The following is an 18,447-nucleotide window of genomic DNA, read 5'->3' as shown; positions in this document are numbered from 1 at the left end:
CTGTTACATTCTATTATAATTTATTTATTTTTATTCAGTAATTAATCAGGAGAAAAAAATCTTAAGAAAAAAATGTCATCATCAACTGCTATTAATAAAAAGGAATTGTTTTTTTAAATATGATTTAAGCAGGTAAACACTGTAGGGCAGGAAAAAGTTTTTCCTCAATCCTCTTAGGGTCCCTGGCTGGGTATGAAAATTAAACTGAGAAAGATTAACAGGAGAAAAGCATAAAAATTTATTTTATATAAGTTTTGCATGATACAGGAGCCTTTATGAGGAAATGAAGACCCAAAGAAACAGATCTATGTACTTTTATGCTAGGTTTGATGAAGAATAAACAGTCATGGAGGAATATGATATGTAAAAGAGTATGAGGTGATTGAAGTAAACTGGGGGAAACAGCAAGTTCTGGTTGTTGGAATTCTTCTTGGCATCTTTTTGTCTTCAGAGATAATAATGCTCCTTTCCTCCAGGTATAGGTAGGGTCCCTCATGTGAGGGTTTTATGGCTTGTTTCAGGTAAGAAGGCGGAGAGGGGGAGGAGGTCAGAGTGACCTTTCTGCTTCTGCCATTTTCTCAAACTTCTTCAGCTTAAAATATCCACTATGCCAAGATGCCAAATTTGGGGGTGGTTTATCAGAACCCCATAAACACCTCAGTGACCATGGTTTATGAAAATGAAAGAAAATAATTGTGACTTACAGGTACTAGACTTACCTATCAATTTTATTAATATAAAAATACCATAGATCAGGATTTCTGTAGCATGTATTTTCATCAAGACACCCCACACACATATACGGTTTCCAAACTAGTGAAAATAGAGCCCCTCTGAGAATCATATATAATTTTTTGTAAAATTTTTCTATATTTTTCCTTAGGTTGCCAACTCTAGCATAATAATAAAATTTCATAGATCTTAATTTTTAAAAATATTGTGAGAAGTTTTTCAACTTTTAAAGAGGAGAAACTTAAACTGGTACAGCCACTATGGAAAACAGTATGGAGGTTTCTCAAAAAACTGAAAATAGAACGACCATATGACCCAGTAATTCCACTCCTGGGCATATATCCCAAAAATAATTCGAAAAGATACATGCACCCCAATGTTCTTAGCAGCATTATTTATAGTTGCCAAGATATGGAAGCAACCTAAGTGTCCATCAACAGATGAATGGATAAAGAAGGTGTAGTATATATGTACGGTAGAATACTACTCAGCCATAAAAAAAGAACAAAATTTTGCCATTTACATCAACATGGATGGACTGGGAGGGCATTATGCTAAGTGAAAGAAGTCAGAGAAAGACTGTATGATATCACTTACATGTAGAATCTAAAAAGTACAACAAACTACTGGGTATAACAAGAAGGATACTCACAGATACAGGGAACAAAGGAGTGGTTACCGGTGGTGGTGGGTGTGGAGCAGTGGAAGGTACACACTGTTGGGTGTTATATAGGCTCAAGGATGTATTGTACAACATGGGGAATGTAGCCCATATTTTGTAATAACTGTAAATGGAAAGTAACCTTTAAAAATTGTATAAAAATATTTTTAAAAAAGAGGAGAAACTGATATTTTGTAGTGGCAAAACAATTTTCAAAACAGTATGTTGTCCCATTTTAATTTAAATATGTGTATTTATATATTTGAATAAGAAAATTTGGGGAGACTGTCCCAAGAATGTTGAGTAAATAAGCATCTGTTTCTGACTTTTGAGATTTGGAATAGTTTCAATTTTTCTTTTATAGTTAATCTGTATTTTCAGACTTTTCTGTAGTGAAATACTTACCATTAAAAAAATAAATAAGGAAATATCTTTTTAAATCCTAGATGTGAAAAACTCCTGACTCGATTGCATGTCACTTACGAAGGAACCATAGAAGGAAATGGTCAAGGCATGCTACAGGTAGGAGAATTACAGCAGTGGGGGCATGGGGGGAAGGGACGACTGTCTCTTGTCAAGCTTCCGACAGCAAAGGAAATATGAAAAGCTGTTTATTTATCTTCTAAGCTGATGTAATGCAATGAAGCATAATAGCAGAATGGAGAAAAACACCAAACAGATCACCTTGACAGCCTTGGTAATACTTTTATCTGCCGATATACGTTCTCTGTTTCGTACGTGTGCCTCTTTAAAAAGCCTTTGACAGAAAATCCAAGATCTGGACAACATCAGGCCTCTTGGTTCAGATATAGCTTGTAGATTGACAGTGGTGGAAGTTCCCAGGGTATGGTCTTGACAAGCTGTCACCAGGCAGTTTTGTTCTCTTTCTTTAAAGGCTCTTGCTCTGCCCTAAAAAATGACCGGCTTGAGATGTTTTTCTGTCACCAACTTTGTTTGGGTCTAGGAGGCAGACATCTAAAACAGATTGATAAGAAAGTCCTCTCTCCATGTGTTAATAGTTTTAGGCACATGAGCCAGATATACTTGCCATCTCTTCCCTGTTTTAGAGCAAGTAATTTTGTCCATCTGTCAATCTTTGTTATTAATCTATGTTCCTGTCATTATGTAGAAAAAAGTATTTTGGAAAAAGGAGTTAACAAATAAAACACTGTATCTAGCTTTAACTTGTAACACCTAGCCTGAACATGTGCTTTCCTTTTGCTTTATAGTGATCTTTTAAAAAAATCACTAATCAGAGACGAAATGTTAGTGTTTTGTGTTCTTATTTAGAAGAGCATTGTAATCCTAATTTTCTTTGAAAGAAGCTTGTACACCATCTTGTTTATACTGAGACTAGCTGATTTTTTTCTTAGATCATTATTAAATGCTTATATAGGGTCAGAAGTTAAAGCAGTTGCCTGATAATGGACTATTTGTGTAATTAACTTAATTTTTATTATAAAATGACCAGACTGATTTGCATTTGGCTACTTATTATATACGTATGCTCTAAGTACCTACATTTGTTTTAGAATGGCCTTTTATTTAGACATATTTGTATTTAAAATTTTCAAAGAGGCAAACCATGTTTTGTTTTAAATCACCTCCCAGTGATTAAAATTATAGACAAAAATAATTAGGATAACTGAATTAATATTTGTCCTGTACTTAATTTTTTTAATATTTATATTTAATAAGTCCTTTTTCTTCTATTTAAAACAATAACTTTGAAATAAGACTAAAATTTGTTTCGAATGACTATCACTTTTTCCCCCACATTTCCATCTTGACAAGGTTCTTTCCTACAGTAACATCTTGGATTAACTGAGGGAAGCTTAATACACATGAAATAAACAAAGCTACTGGTGGTTAGCACCGCAGGAATGCTGACCTTTCATTACAGTACGATTCAGCAAGGAGTTATTCAACAACATTCAAGGTTGAGATTCTCCCCACTTCCCTGGAATGTATTATAGATGAAATGTGAAACCTCAGTAGATTAAAAGAATACCATAAAGGCTTCTATTTATTTTCTCCCTACCCATGCCATGTATCCCCAGGAGATCAGGGAATATTGTATTGCAGTGCTCCAAATCTCCTTGTGTAGCATATAAATTACATTATGCTGAGTGGCAACAACAACAAAACCTCTCTAAGGAGTGTTATCATTTCTCTCTTTTCATCAAGTTATAATTCAGAACTGAGTAAGCTGAACAGGTAGCTTTAAAGTAAAGCGAGTTAGAAAATGGCTAAAAATAAGGAAGCACTCATATGCTTGTTTTCATGTACTGGAACAGATTTCTTACCTGCAATAGAGAGCCTTTTATTAAGAACTTTTTTAAGTAGTAGAAACTGATTTTCTAAAAGACCCCTGCTTTCAGAGGCATATTGAGTTTAGTGTATTTGTTTCTGTGCATACCTTTTAAGTAATAAGTGTTGGCCTTTTATTCAAAGAATGAACAGTAGCATGCACATTGAATATATTTCATTTATCATTTCCAAGTAGTACATAGATTGGATAGAGCTTATCTTTTAAATTTAGTTATGTATCTTGTTCCAGTAACAATTAAGTTTAGCTGATCTCAGGCCTTTGTTTCTCATTTGTATTCCGAATACCATGATACTTAGCCAGTCTCTCAGTTTTCAAGAGCTGTCCATTTTATTTCCTTGCTGGGTCTCACTTCTTTCCCCACTGACCTATTTGAGGCCCTAGTAGTGCTTGTCTAAACTATTCAGTATTTACCTAGCCAGCCTTTCTGCTTTTACTTTTCCAGTTCATTCTTTAAACTTTAGTCTGAATTATCTGCCTAAAACACAGATACGTTTGTTACTTTTCTTCTTAGAATCTTTCCCAGAATCCTAAGAATTAAGTAAAAATTTCTTGGACCCCAGACCAGCTCATTACTAACTCTTAACTCTCCACATACTGTACACTGCAGACAGGCATGAGGAATCTGCTTACCGCTCTCCTCATACAGCTCTTTACATTGGTTTTTCCTGTGTCCTTTTGCAGCTATTCCCTTAGCCTGATTGTCAGCAAAATCTCAATTGAATACGCCACATCCTTTTGTAACGCTCCTGTATCCTCCCCATGCGCCAATTTTAGTTAATTGTATTATCTGAAAAGTATCAAATACATCCTAATAGGTTCTTTAATAATCATCTTATCATTCTACTTATGTGCCTCACTCCCATCTAGACTGTAAATGCTATGAAACCAGGAACCACATCTTATTCAGCTTTGTATTCCATGGTTCACAGCATAATAGTTCATCAATACTTGTTTAATTGAACAATTTAAGCTATAAATCACCCAGTGTGTAAAGACTTCATATGTAGTAGGTAACTATTTCTAATCAGTGGACTAGTTTAACCAAAATTATTTTTCTATATAAGCTAAAGTTTTAGTGTTGATTTATTATGCCAGAATATAAACCCAAATGATTCACTTTGGTAACTCATTTCAAGAACTTGTCCAGTCATATTTTTCAGTATTTTGTAAGTTCTTCTGTAGTGAAAGAGGACTACTTTATCTTCTATTAATTTCTCTCTTTTCACATATAATATTTTTACGTGTCAGAAGATTCATATTCTTGTTTTACTCTTTTGTAAAACAGGCTTCACGTTACTATTTCTTATAATTGCTTTAGAGATCACAAACAAGTTTTACGAAATCTCATACTTGACAATAGTCTGAAAGTATATCTGAAATAATAGGAAATATATATATTAGTCTCTACAACCTGTTCTTGTCACAGAGCTTCTAAAACCCTTGTAATCTCCTGAGTGGTAAGAGCACTAGGAGCATCTTTTGTTCTAATATTTGGTCTTCGACCCCAGTTCCTGACTCAGAGCTCCTAAACCCCTTGGAATTTCCTGAGTGATAGACATGTCTTTTGTTCTAATGATGCAGCTCTTGGTGGGCTCCTGGGTAGCTTCAGGATGGGGATGGTCACCAGAAAGACTAAGCCATGATTAGAAGTTTGGAACTTTCTGCCCCACCTTCCATCCTCTTGGAAAGGGGGAGAGGGACTGGAGACTCAGTTAATGATCGGTCATGAGAATGTGATGAAGCTTCCATAAAAATTTCAGAAGTACAGGATTTGGAGAGCTTTGGGGTTGGTGAACATGCGGAGGTGCTGGGAGATGACTTGCTTGGAAAGGGCGTGGAAGCTCTGTGCCCCTTCCCACGTACCTTGCCCCGTGTGTCTCTACATCTGGCTGTTCATCTGTATCCTTTATTACATCCTTTTTAATAAATCAGTAAATGTAAGTAAGTGTTATCCTGAATTCTGTGAGCTGGTCTAGCAAATCGTCAAGCCCCGGGTGGGGTCATGGGAACCCCAATTTATAGCTAGTCAACTAGAAGTACAGGTGACAACCTGGGACTTGAGATTGTCATCTGAACTGGGGCAGTCTTGTAGGACTGAATCCTTAGCCTGTGGGATTTTTCACTAACTCCAGGTAGACAGTGTCAGAACTGAACTGGATTGTAGGACACCTAGCCGGTATTGCAGGATTGCTTGATGTGTGGAAAATCCACACATCTGGTGTCAGAAGTGTCGAGAGTGTGGCAGTAGTGTGAGAGTAAAGAAGAGACACAGGATTGTGTTTTTCCTAAATAGTATAGAAGCCTCTCTTACGTTACTTACTAAATTCTGGTAGGGGGCGGGAGAGGTTGTGTATGACTGTATGTGTACACAAGTTGTGTGTATGTGTGTAATCTAACTCCCCAAATAGAAAAATCTAAGACAAAGTCAGAAACTATTTCTTACATATTGCCCCGTAGAGCCTAGCATACCGTTGGACACATTGGAGTGCATAGTAAGTTTAAGACAAACAAATAATTCTGGCAAGTTGAGTTTGCTTTCTCTTGAGGATTGTGTAACTCACCTTTATCAATAGGAGCTTGGGGATACCATCATAGTACTCCATAGAAAACTTACATATAGTTTTAAACTAAATTGGAAATATTAATTTATTGAATCTTTGTTGTTAAACTAGATTTTTTTTGTCTTCATTTTTCTTCCCCTTAGGTGTATTTTTCTTAAAAAGTTTGTAATGTTTTTGCAGTTTGGGGTTTGCAGTTGAATTTAGAAGGAAGAAATTTTCATCCCTTTATTCTTTCACAAAAGAAAAAAGTTACCAAAAAGGTTAAATCCTAAACTTTTCAAACCTTTAAGGACAAGTGTTTGATTTCCATATTATATAAGAAAGGTACAGGCTATATAGTTTGGAGATACCATGTGTTCGTTTCCAGACCAATGCAAAAAACTGAGTCACATGAATTTTTTTGGTTTCCCAGTGCATATAAAAGTTACATTTATACTATACTATAGTCTTTTAAGTGTCCAATAGCATTATGTCTAAGAAAATGTACATGCCTAATTAAAAAGTACTTTATTGCTAAAAAAAATGCCAACCATCATCTGAGCCTTCAGGTCATAATCTTTTTTGCTGGTGGAGGGTTTGAAATATTGCAAGAATTACCAAAAGATGACACAGAGACACAAAGTGAGAAAATGCTATTGGAAAAATGGCACCAATAGCCTTGCTAGATGCAGGGTTGCCATTAACATTCAATTTGTAAAAAATGCAGTATCTGTGAAGTGTAATAAAGTGAAGTGCAATAAAATGAGGTCTGCCTGTATAATTATATTAAGGTCATATGAAGTACATAAATGGAAATTGAGTAGAGAGTGGTGGGGAGGTGATCTTGAAACCTTTCCAGATAAAAACCTCCCTTGACTTGTGGCCCTTGGAGCACAGGTGAGGTTTATAAACAAGAGTCCATATAATTACACTGAGGCTTTTGCCTAAAAGCTCTATTTTCCATGTTCCTTCTAACATTTTGGAATCCAAAGAAATATTCAGAGATCTTAACTGCAGTGAGGTGGAAAGGGTGCAGTCAACCACAATCTGTTCTCCTTGGGAAGATTACTAATTTGGGGATTGATTTATGTGGGAAAGGAAAGGAAGATCAGAGCTTAGAGGGAGTATACTTCTTTATCATGTATGTAGGTATTTTAAATTGTCATTTAACATGCCACATTTCCCCAAATAGGTGGATTTTGCGAACCGTTTTGTTGGAGGTGGTGTAACCAGTGCAGGACTTGTACAAGAAGAAATCCGCTTTTTAATCAACCCTGAGTTGATTGTTTCACGGCTCTTCACTGAGGTGCTGGATCACAATGAATGTCTTATCATCACAGGTTAGTTTTGAGAAGTCTGGACAATGGGGTAGTGTTCCCATCTGTGATGATCTATCATGAAGACGAGAGGCCACTCAGATAGTAGCTTTTCTCTACCGTGGGCATTAGTCCCAATATTTTAATTCATTAATTTATACTTGTTCTTATTAAATTGTTACAGTTTCATTTTCATAATCTTGAGTAAGACATTTTATCCCCACTTTTCTTTCTTGGTATCTTTATCTGAGGAACAAGGGTAAAAATGATTAAACTACTCTCCAGTTTGAAATTTTATGATATGGTGTCCTTAAAAAGAAGATAGTGATATGTCTTTGAGCATGTATCCTATTATTATTCTTCCATTATATTTCCAAAGTGATTTGTTGTACTTCAGTATGAACACGCTATGTAAGTATAAAAAACAGTTACAGTGTTTGGAGAGAGTCAGTACAGCAGTGAGCTTTATAGAAGGGAAGTAAATCAGTAGCCTTATGTTTATTCTAATTTCTAATCCTAAGAGAAAAAGTGTGATTATCATAGTGCCTCTCTTTGATTTAAGTTATTATGGGTGGAGGAGAGAAGGAAACATAGTCAAATTTATACTTTAGGCCTGTTAATCAAGATTTACATTTTTTTCCCTTAAGTTTCTTTAGATTGTAATATCACTATGTCACAGTGTTTTCTTGTGTATAAGCTACCAAAAAAGTTGATGATTAACTCATAACTCTTAAGAAACTCTTAATTAGCCACTGTAGGGAAGTTAAGCCTTTTATTCAGGTACCTAAAAGAACATACCCCCCCCCCAAAAAAAAACCAAAAACATTCCCATATAAAAGCCGTAATCAGCCATCAATTGCTGATGTTTTTTCTTTCTGCAAAGGAGGATTTGTTTCCTCTTTGAATCTATTGCCGCTTTGAGATTAGTATAGGAGACTAACAGGCTAAGTGTAGGAGAATTTGGTTGATTGTTATTTTCAAAGATTACAATGGGATGAAAACCATCCTCTGTTAGTTTTATCAAATGTATAACTCAACTAATTTATGTCCAAAGAGGTACATGACAGAATTAAGACTGAGACCACACATCTCAGATACATTTGTAGGCAACCTTCAGGAGAGCATCTAAATTTTGTCCCTTATGTTTTGCTTTCAGGATTCCCTCTTTGTCTTTCAACTGTTTATGATGTCTATAGGTGTGGATCTCTTTAACTTTATCCTGTTTGGGTTCATTGAATGTCTTGAATGTTTAGATACATTTGGTAAATTTTTGGCCATTATTTCTTCAAGTATTCTTTCTGTCCCTTTCTCTTCTCTCCTTCTGAGACTCCTGTTATGCATGTGTTGGTACATTTGGTGATGTCCATTGGTCTCTGAAGCTCTGTTCATTTTTCTTCATTCTTTTTGTTTCTCAGACTGGATAATTTCTACCGACCTATTGTCAGGTTCACTGATTCTTCTGTCTGCTCTAATCTGCTTTTTAATCCCCTCAGTGAAATTTTTATTCCAGTTATTATGCTTTTCAACTATAGAATTTCTATTTGATTCTTTTTAAAAATAATTTTTATCTCTATTGAGATTCTGTATTTGTGAGGCATTATTCTCATATTTTCATTTAGTTCTTTAGACATAATTTCCTTTAGTTTTTTTTTAATGGATGTAAAACAGCTGACTTAAAGTTTCTGTTTAGTAAGTCCACCAATCTGGTGGGTTCCTCAGGGTGGGTCAGTTACTAATGAATACTTTTTTTCTCTGAGTATGGACCCTACTTTCTCATTTCTTTGCATGTCTCAATTTTTTTGTTGAAAACTGGACATTTTAAATGGGGCAACTCTTGAAATCAGATTTTCTCCTTTTCCCAGAGTATGTTTTTGTTGCTGTTTGTTTAGTGACTTTCCTAATCTAGTTCTGTGAAGACTGTTCTTTTTCATGTGTAGCCACTAAAGTCTCTGCTTGGTTAGATTAGTAGTTACCTAATGATTGGACAGAGATTTTCTTAAATGCCTAGAGCCAGTAAGTCAGTCTTTGCCAAAGGGCTCTGTGTATATGTTGGGGCTTACCTTCAACACTCCACCAGGCAGTTGACACTTCCTTCCTGCTTACACAGAGCCTCAAGATCAGAGTGAGGGGAGAGGTTAGACCTTCTCAGGTCTTTCTTGAGCCTGTGTACAGCTATGGGCATGTGTGTAGACATCTAGATTCCCAAGGATACTTTTCAAAGTCCCGCAAGTACTTCTCATTCCTTAGCTTTTCCTCTGAAGCTTTTTGGTTAGCCTATTTACCCCAACTGTAATCTAATGCCTCAGGCAGCTACACTGTTAAACAATTGACTATAATTGTTTTCAACAAACACCCCTGGGAATTAGGCTTTTCACCCTGGACAAAGTCCAAGTCTGGTCAAATAAAGACAGCCTTGTGAGTGAGTTCTTCCAGGGAACTACCAGCCAGGTCAGATGATTACAGTTCTCTGAGAATGGGGCTTTGAAAGAGCTTCAACCCTTCTCTGCCCCCTGTGGTGACAACCAGGCTGCTTTGATTACAGGCTGTTGGTTTCTAAGGCTACTATGGAGCTTGGGAAAGTGGAATAGGAACAGGGCAAGTTAAAACACCATACAACTCACTGTGTTTACCAATATTCAGCCAATTTTTCTTTAATAAACACTCCTCAGGCTGCTGCAAGCCTTTGGTTAATTCCCACAGTTCAGAAAAAGATGATTCTTACAAGTTTTGCCAGTGTTCTTATTATTTTTATGGAGGAAACAGTTCTCTGAGATTTTTACTCCATTGTTTTTGTTGATGTGTCCATAACTTTTATAAGTGCTTGTGGATAAAAGGGCTTTCAAGGAGTTATTCCACATCTTTTAGATAACCCTATATTATTTCTTATAATATCCTTTTGATTCTTCTGTTTTGGTGAGATAAGTAAAAATTGTTGTTTGAGTTTATGTAGGAAGTTAAGAACTTCAGCAAAGGAATTTCTTCTTTGATAGAACTGCAGCTATTTGAAGTTAATAACCTGAAGTATTTCATCCAGAATTCTGAGGTTGTGATCCAAACTGTACTGAAATAGAAAGATAAAACCCTTTTATTCTCAGCATTGTCTCAGCTCACATATTGGTTGTCTATCTGCATTTGTTGTTTATTATGTATGCAGATAAGAAGGGTGTAGTTAGAAGTTGTTAGGGGAGAAAAGAGTGTAAGGAATTACAGAACAAAAAAAAATTAAACTGTCATAAATCCATTGTTGGGCAAATGAATACTTTGAATATTGATCTCAGACTGTTTTAGAGAGCACTGAAGTTCTGGAATGTGACCATCTCCAGCATTTGGGTGTATCAAATAATACTTTAAAAGAGTTTTAATTTTTAGCAGTTAAGCTAGATTTGAATTGAAGACTGAGAACAAAATATTGCGGAGCACAGGCTGCGGATGCGCAGGCTCAGCAGCCATGGCTCACGGGCCCAGCCGCTCCGCGGCATGTGGGATCTTCCCGGACCGCGGCACAAACCCGTGTCCCCTGCAGCGGCAGGCGGACTCTCAACCACTGTGCCACCAGGGAAGCCCTCCCATCAATTTTTTAGGATGAATTTACATTCTTGAATTTAAAAAGTTGGTAGAATGCAGGGCATTTTAACTCAAAGCTCATTTATTTCACTTATGTTGTACTAGGGAAGTAGTCCCTTGTCATCTCCCATTAATGTTTCTGTAAATAAAGGATGTAATTTCCTTGGGAATAGTAAAAGGAAAACATTAGACTTCTTTTCTTTTTTAAGGATAGTTTGTCCCCAATCTAAAAAAGCATCATCACTCTGGAGTTATATCTGGTCTCTAACTTAACCTGCAGCCATTGCAAAATAGATGGAAAATTGCAGATCCATGACTCACCTTCACACCTGTAATTACCTCAGGCTAAGGACACCCGGGGTGACTTTAACTCAGCATTTTTTCCCCATATCCACTTAACTCTATTATAGTGCCTCCTAATTAATATCTGTGATGTGATGTTCCCTTAATGGAAATGGCCATTTCATCATCTACTTGATGTTGGATTTCTGCCATCTCCCTTCTTAGGAGACTCTTAACTATGCACTGCACTCTATCTGCCTGATCAATTCCATTCCTTCAATGATTCAACCAGGCTCAGTGAGTTAATGGCTGTGACTGTGCTGCCTGAATCTGTAGAAGAGTTTGAGAAATTGGAAATAAATTAAATTTATCATCATTGTGGGGCATCTGGTTGGTATCAGACTTTTAAATGAATATGAAACAGGTCATGCAAACAGGCAAATACTTTTATCCAAACAGTGTTATCCCTCTACTTGCTGTGATCCTCCCTGGAGCAGGCACGAGTTAAAACCTTTCAGTAAGTATAGATTGAGGAAAAGAATTAAAACTCCAATCTTCCCCTTTTTTCCCCTCTCTTGTGTTCCTTCACAACATCCAGTAAAAGCTTCAATACTAAAAGGTGTTACTGTGCTGCTGGGAGATTATTTTGTTGTTTCTGTGTGGTGAGAACATAAAGCAGATGCCTAGACATGAAACTTACTGAGCAGAATGTTGACACATTTAATATAAAACCTGCCCTCTAGTGAATCAAATCGTCCCAAACACCACAGGTCCTTAAATCTTTTGTGAGTGTCAGCAGAACTGATAGAAAAGACAAAAGCAGACACCATTGCTTATAGTACTGGTACCTTTCATAGAGTTAACAACACTAGAGGTGCCCATCACTACAAAAACAGCCCAGTGCTTACTAAATGACACCAGCTCATTGGGAAAGATCCAAATAAAGTTGGAGTTTGCTTTTCTTAATTTTTATTAATCATGGGAATGAAAGGCCAGAGTGTTTTTTTCTGCTGCATAATCACCACTGTTTTAGTGATACTAATAAAAGTGGGGTAGATGGTTGTTCTTTTTTTTTTACATCTTTATTGGAGTATAATTGCTTTACAATGGTGTGTTAGTTTCTGCTTTATAACAAAGTGAATCAGTTATACATAACTGATACATATCTCTTCCCTCTTGCATCTCCCTGCCTCCCACACTCCCTATCCCACCCTTCTAGGTGGTCACAAAGCACGGAGCTGATCTCCCTGTGCTATGCGGCTGCTTCCCACTAGCTATCTATTTTACATTTGGTTGTGTATATATGTCCATGCCACTCTCTCACTTTGTCACAGCTTACCCTCCCCCCTCCCCATATCCTCAAGTCCATCCTGTAGTAGGTCTGTGTCTTTATTCCTGTCTTACCCCTAGGTTCTTTGTATAAATCTTCTTTCTAATGGCATAACCCATTAGTAAGTAGAATTTCTTTAATCTCCAAATATTTTTTGCTGTGTTCATCATAAACTTTCATTACTAGTAAAAGACAATAAGAATTTTTCATACTACTATAAAGTCTAAGAACTCATAAGGTTGTAATGAGCTCTTGAAAAGATTTAAATGGGTTCCTTAAAAGTTTTTAACTTAGGTGAAGGTTTGTCTTTGAGTATGAAGTCTTAAGGCTATATCCCTAGAGAGAGCTATCACAAAGGTCTTTGTCTCCTGTCTCTTTTTTGCTGTTATCACTGTTCACCTTTTGCATTTTCAGAAAACTTTATCAGTAAATTTAAATTTAAAGCAAGCTAAGGGCATTTGTTTTTCAGAACAAACAACATAATTTTGAAAGATGTTTACTTAGAAAACTCAGGATTTAATATTAGAGCAAAAGCATCTGTATGTGCATTTTTGATTTCCCAAACCTGAAGGAAATAAACCTAACCTTGTTTCTGTTAGGAGAGAAGACAAAAAGCATCCTAATTTGAAATAGAAGTTGATCATTGATATTTTATATTTTTCAACCACTTTGCAAAAGACAGAAGAGGTGTTTATTTTCATAATTAAGAGATCAGAGTAGGCGCTATTATTATTATTAATAATAATAATAATAAACAGGGAAAATGAGGCTTGTCCACCACAGGGCAAAAAGCAAAAGAACAGGACTATTCCTGGCTGTCTTTATTCCCAGTCAGGCCAGTAGACCACGTGTCTTTTAAACCCCACATAAATAGAGTCATATATCTTTGGTTTCTCTACTCCCTTACAAAGTTAAGTCTGATGACACCAATACCAACCTGTGTATGGTATTGAAGGATTTTAAACTCGTCTTATTTGGTTTTCCAAGCTATTCTATGGGGTAAACAATATAAGAATTATTGACAAGCCTAATTTTTAGACGTTGAGATGAAGTCCAATGAGATTTGGTTACTTAAGGATTCACTTTGGGTTCCTCGTGACTCTTAATCTCAGTGTGGTGCTCTTTTTGCCATGCCACACTGTCTTTGTAAATGAATTTTTTAATATGTCAATTATATAATACTTAGTCCAGATTAAGTATTTCCAGACTCATTATTTTAACCTCAGTGTTCTTCCTGTTTCGGTCCTTAATTATGTTTATGCAGCAAGTACTTACTCAACTGCTTCTATATTTTTGCATTACAAGATGCTAATGTAGGCACACATGTTAATAATATATAATCCCTGCCCTTGAGAAGCTGTCAGTCTAGTGAAGGAGTCAGATTATTGAGGTATAATTGACATACAACAAACCATATATATTTAAAGTGTGCAGTTAGGTAAGTTTTGACATATGGCTATGCTCCTGAAGCTGTCTTTTTGCCTATGTTTTAATTGGGTTGTTTGTTTTTTTATTCTTGAGTTTGGAAGTGCTTTATATACATTTTAGGTAAGTCTTTTATCAGACATATGAAGTATGTCTTTTCATTATCTTAACAATGACTTTTGAAAAACAGAAGTTTCTAATTTTGAAGTCCAATTTATTAATTTGGGTTTTTGTTTTTTTGGTTTTTTTGGTTCTTTCTGGTTTGATTACTGTAGCTTTATAATAATTCTTGAAATCAGGCAGGTGAGTCCTCTAACTTTGTTCTTCTTCAGAGTTGTTTGTTGAATTTTAGAATGAGTTTCTCAATATCTACAAAAAGGGTTGCTGAATTTTAATTAAGATTGTTCTGAATCTATAGATCAATTTGGGAAGATGACTTTTAAAAAAAATTTATTGAAGTATAGTTGATTTACAATGTTGTATTTCTTCTGTATGGCAAAGTGACTCAATTATACACACATACACACACACACACATATTTTCATATTCTTTTCCATTATGGTTTGTCAGAGGATATTGAATATAGTTCCCTGTGCTATACCATAGGACCTTGTTGTTTATCCATCCTACATATAATAGTTTGCCTCTGCTAATCCCAAACTCCCATTCCTTCCCTCTCCTACCCTCCCTTCCCCTTGACAACTACAGTCTGTTCTCCATAGAGTCTGTTTCTGTTTTGTAGATATGTTCATTTGTGTCATATTTTAGATTCCACATATACGTGATATCATATGGTATTTGTCTTTCTCTGACTTACTTCACTTAGTATGGTAATCTCTAGGTCCATCCATGTTGCTGCAAATGGCATTATATCATTCTTTTTGATGGCTGAGTAATAGTCCATTATATATATATGGACTATATATACATACCACATCTTCTTTATCCATTCATCTGTCAATGGACATTTTGGTTGTTTTCATGTCTTGGCTATTGTAAATAGTGCTGCTATGAACATAGGGGTGCATATATCATTTTGAATTATAGTTTTGTCTGGGTATATGCCCAGGAATGGGATTGCTAGATCATATGGCAACTCTATTTTTATTTTTTTTGAGGAACTTCCATATTGTTCTCCATAGTGGCTGCACCAATTTACATTCCCACCAACAGTGTTAGAGGGTTCCCTTTTTTCCACACCCTCTGCAGCATTTGTTATTTGTAGACGTTTTAATGATGGCCATTTTGACCATTGTGAGGTGGTACCTCATTGTAGTTTTGATTTGCATTTCTCTTATAATTAGCAATGTTGAGCATCTTTTCGTGTGCCTATTGGCCATCTGTATGTGGGAAAACTTGACTTCTTAACAATATTTAGTCTTTGACACATGAATGAGGTATCTATGTTTATTTAGGTCTCATTTAATTTCTCTCAGTCATATTACATACTTTTTATTGTATACTTATTTTACATTTTCTCAGACTTACCTCTAAGTATTTCATATTTTTTGTTATTGTAAATGTAGTTTTAAAATTTCAGTTTTTGACTGCTCGTTGATACTGTGTAGAAATATAATTGATTTGCAGATTGCAATTTAATATGTTAATTGCTCTGCTGATGCTGTATGCAGAGTACTGTGGAGCACAAAGAAGGAACAACCAACTCTACTTACAGTGTCAAGGAAGCCTGACAGAAACAACATTAATTTTGTAGTTATTTTCTTGATTTGTAGCAGACTATCTTATCCCCAATACTAGGTGAATTTATAGTAATTAAACTGTAAATTATTTAAAATTTTGAAAAATTATTTTTAAGAAACAGTGTGCTCAGTAATAGACTAGAAACTCTAGTATTGAGTTTAAATCTTTTAAGTTTTTATTATGGAATATTTTAATCATTTATAAAAATAGAATAGTATTTTTCATAGCTTTATTTAATATTTATATTGTATATCTATATTTGTATATGTATGAAAATTTTCAGATCTACAGAAAAGTTGCAAGAATAATACAAGGAATTTCCATATAATTTTCACCCAGATTCACCAGTTTACATTTCTGCCCCATGTGCTACATCATTCTTTCTCTATTTTCTTTTCCTGAACTAGGAGTATATTGGAGACATTCTGCCCTTTTACCCCAAATATTTTATTGTATATTTCCTAAGAACTAGGACATTCTCTTACATTAGCACAGCATAGTTAATCAAACTTAGGAAATTTGGGCTTCCCCGGTGGCGCAGTGATTGAGAGTCTGACTGCCGATGCAGAGAACACAGGTTTGTGCCCCGGTCTGGGGAGATCCCACATGCCGCGGCGCGGCGGGGCCCGTGAGCCATGGCCGCTGAGCCTGCGCGTCCGGAGCCTGTGCTTCGCAACGGGAGAGGCCACAACAGCGAGAGGCCCGCATACCGCAAAAAATAAATAAATAAATAATTGGGAAATTTAACATTGATAAAATACTATTAGCTAATCCCTAGTCAATATTCTATCAATTATCTTAATTATATCTTTCGTAGCTTTCCCCCCCACCCAGTCTACAGTCCAATCCAGGATCACACCTTGAATAGACTTGTCATGTATCCTTTAAACTGGGACAGTTTCTCAAACTTGTGTTTGTTCACCTTGATATTTTTAAAACATTGAAGCCAGTTACTTGGTAGAATATCTCTTTGAGGGGGTTTGCCCAGTGTTTTTTCATAACTAGATTCAGTTTATTCATTTTGGTAGGAATCCCACTGAAGTGTACCTTTTGAAGAGAAACGTAGTACCGTAAAATTCACATATAACTCATACGCATATATAACTTCAGTCAGCCCTTTGAATACACATTTCCATCATCTGTGGGGACCACCTCTGTGGATTCAACTAACTGCAGATTGTCTAGTACTGTAGTATTTACGATTGAAAAAAATCTACAGTGTAAGGGAACCCGTGAAGTTCAAACCCATTTGTTTGAGAGTCAACTGTACTAAAAATATCATTAATCTTAGTTCTCAATGTTGTCTTGTTTTTTTTTTTTAATGTGAAAAGTATAATCTTGCTCAAGTTTTCAGCTTTTAATTTTACTGTTTTGTTGATTCTTATCAGGTCAAGTAATTATTGAGTTGACCATAGGAGTGGGAATGAGCTTATTTACTTAGTTAAATAGAACACTTTTGACACCATCCCTTTTGATATGTTTAGGTCCAGTGAATTAGAAATCTATGTTATATGCCAAGCTTGGTACATCTTCTCATCAGATGAATGTTAATTATGCTTTTTTCCCTCCCTGTCTTCTCAGGCATAATATCATAGTTTTACAAAGTTTTGAGGTACATTGCCTGTTGATAGGCAAATCCTAAATTTAAATTTATTGACACTTTTCTTAGGGAATGTTTTTATGTAAAATTAATTTTTTCGACAACACAAATAAAAAACCATCTGATCACTGACATTGAAGACAGTGGACTTTTTTTTTTGCGATACGCGGGCCTCTCACTGTTGTGGCCTCTCCCGTTGCGGAGCACAGGCTCCAGACGCGCAGGCTCAGCAGCCATGGCTCACAGGCCCAGCCTCTCCGCGGCATGTGGGATCTTCCCGGACCAGGGCACGAACCCGTGTCCCCTGCATCAGCAGGCAGACTCTCAACCGCTGCACCACCAGGGAAGCCCGACAGTGGACTTTTATAAAACACAATCTTTATGTACTCCTCATAAAAGAAAGAAATGAGTATGACAGACATTTTGTTTTCTTTGTTGATTGGGACATTCATTCACTGTATGATAATTGCGGTGGCATTTGAAGGCATCATTTTTTTCTTTATGGGAAGTAATAACAAGTCATTAAGACCAGTGGAGTTTTTTATTTGTTTGTTTCTTAACAGAGACCCTTTAGAAGGTGCAGTTCTTAAGAAATTTTTTTCTGGGGCCAGTGGTGGTGGGATGAATTGGGAGATTGGGATTGACATACATACACTAAGATGTATAAAACAGATAACTAATAAGAACCTGCTGTATAAAAAAAAATAAAATTCAAAAAGAAATTTTTTTCTCAAAACTAATAGTGGCAGATTATTTGTTTCAGGTACTGAACAGTACAGTGAATACACAGGCTATGCCGAAACATACCGTTGGGCCCGGAGCCATGAAGACAGGAGTGAAAGGTGAGTTCATTTCTGACGTTAGCATCTCATGACCAAAAGCTAAGGAATGTGGGTTTGACCCTGGTACAGTCTGTCTCCCATCTATCCTTATTTCAGAAATATAATTTTCTTCGTAAATTCAG

The 18,447-nt window shown here is 36.0% G+C and overlaps 1 protein-coding gene across 3 annotated transcripts in view; it reads left to right on the top strand.

The window, feature by feature from the left end:
• The window catches only part of PARG (poly(ADP-ribose) glycohydrolase), a 116,563-nt gene that overhangs the window by 77,006 nt on the left and 21,110 nt on the right, over window positions 1–18,447 (top strand). For all 3 annotated transcript variants that reach the window (XM_024739051.1, XM_024739050.1, XM_024739049.1), the window contains 3 exons: window positions 1,840–1,915; window positions 7,458–7,605; window positions 18,247–18,325. In XM_024739051.1, the coding sequence (XP_024594819.1) occupies window positions 1,840–1,915; window positions 7,458–7,605; window positions 18,247–18,325 (303 nt within the window). The remainder of the gene's footprint in view (window positions 1–1,839; window positions 1,916–7,457; window positions 7,606–18,246; window positions 18,326–18,447) is intronic.

This window comes from Neophocaena asiaeorientalis, unplaced genomic scaffold (assembly GCF_003031525.2).
Source record: "Neophocaena asiaeorientalis asiaeorientalis breed wild unplaced genomic scaffold, Neophocaena_asiaeorientalis_V1.1 scaffold202, whole genome shotgun sequence".
NCBI lineage: Eukaryota > Metazoa > Chordata > Mammalia > Artiodactyla > Phocoenidae > Neophocaena > Neophocaena asiaeorientalis.
This window is presented reverse-complemented; position numbering and strand designations above follow the sequence as displayed.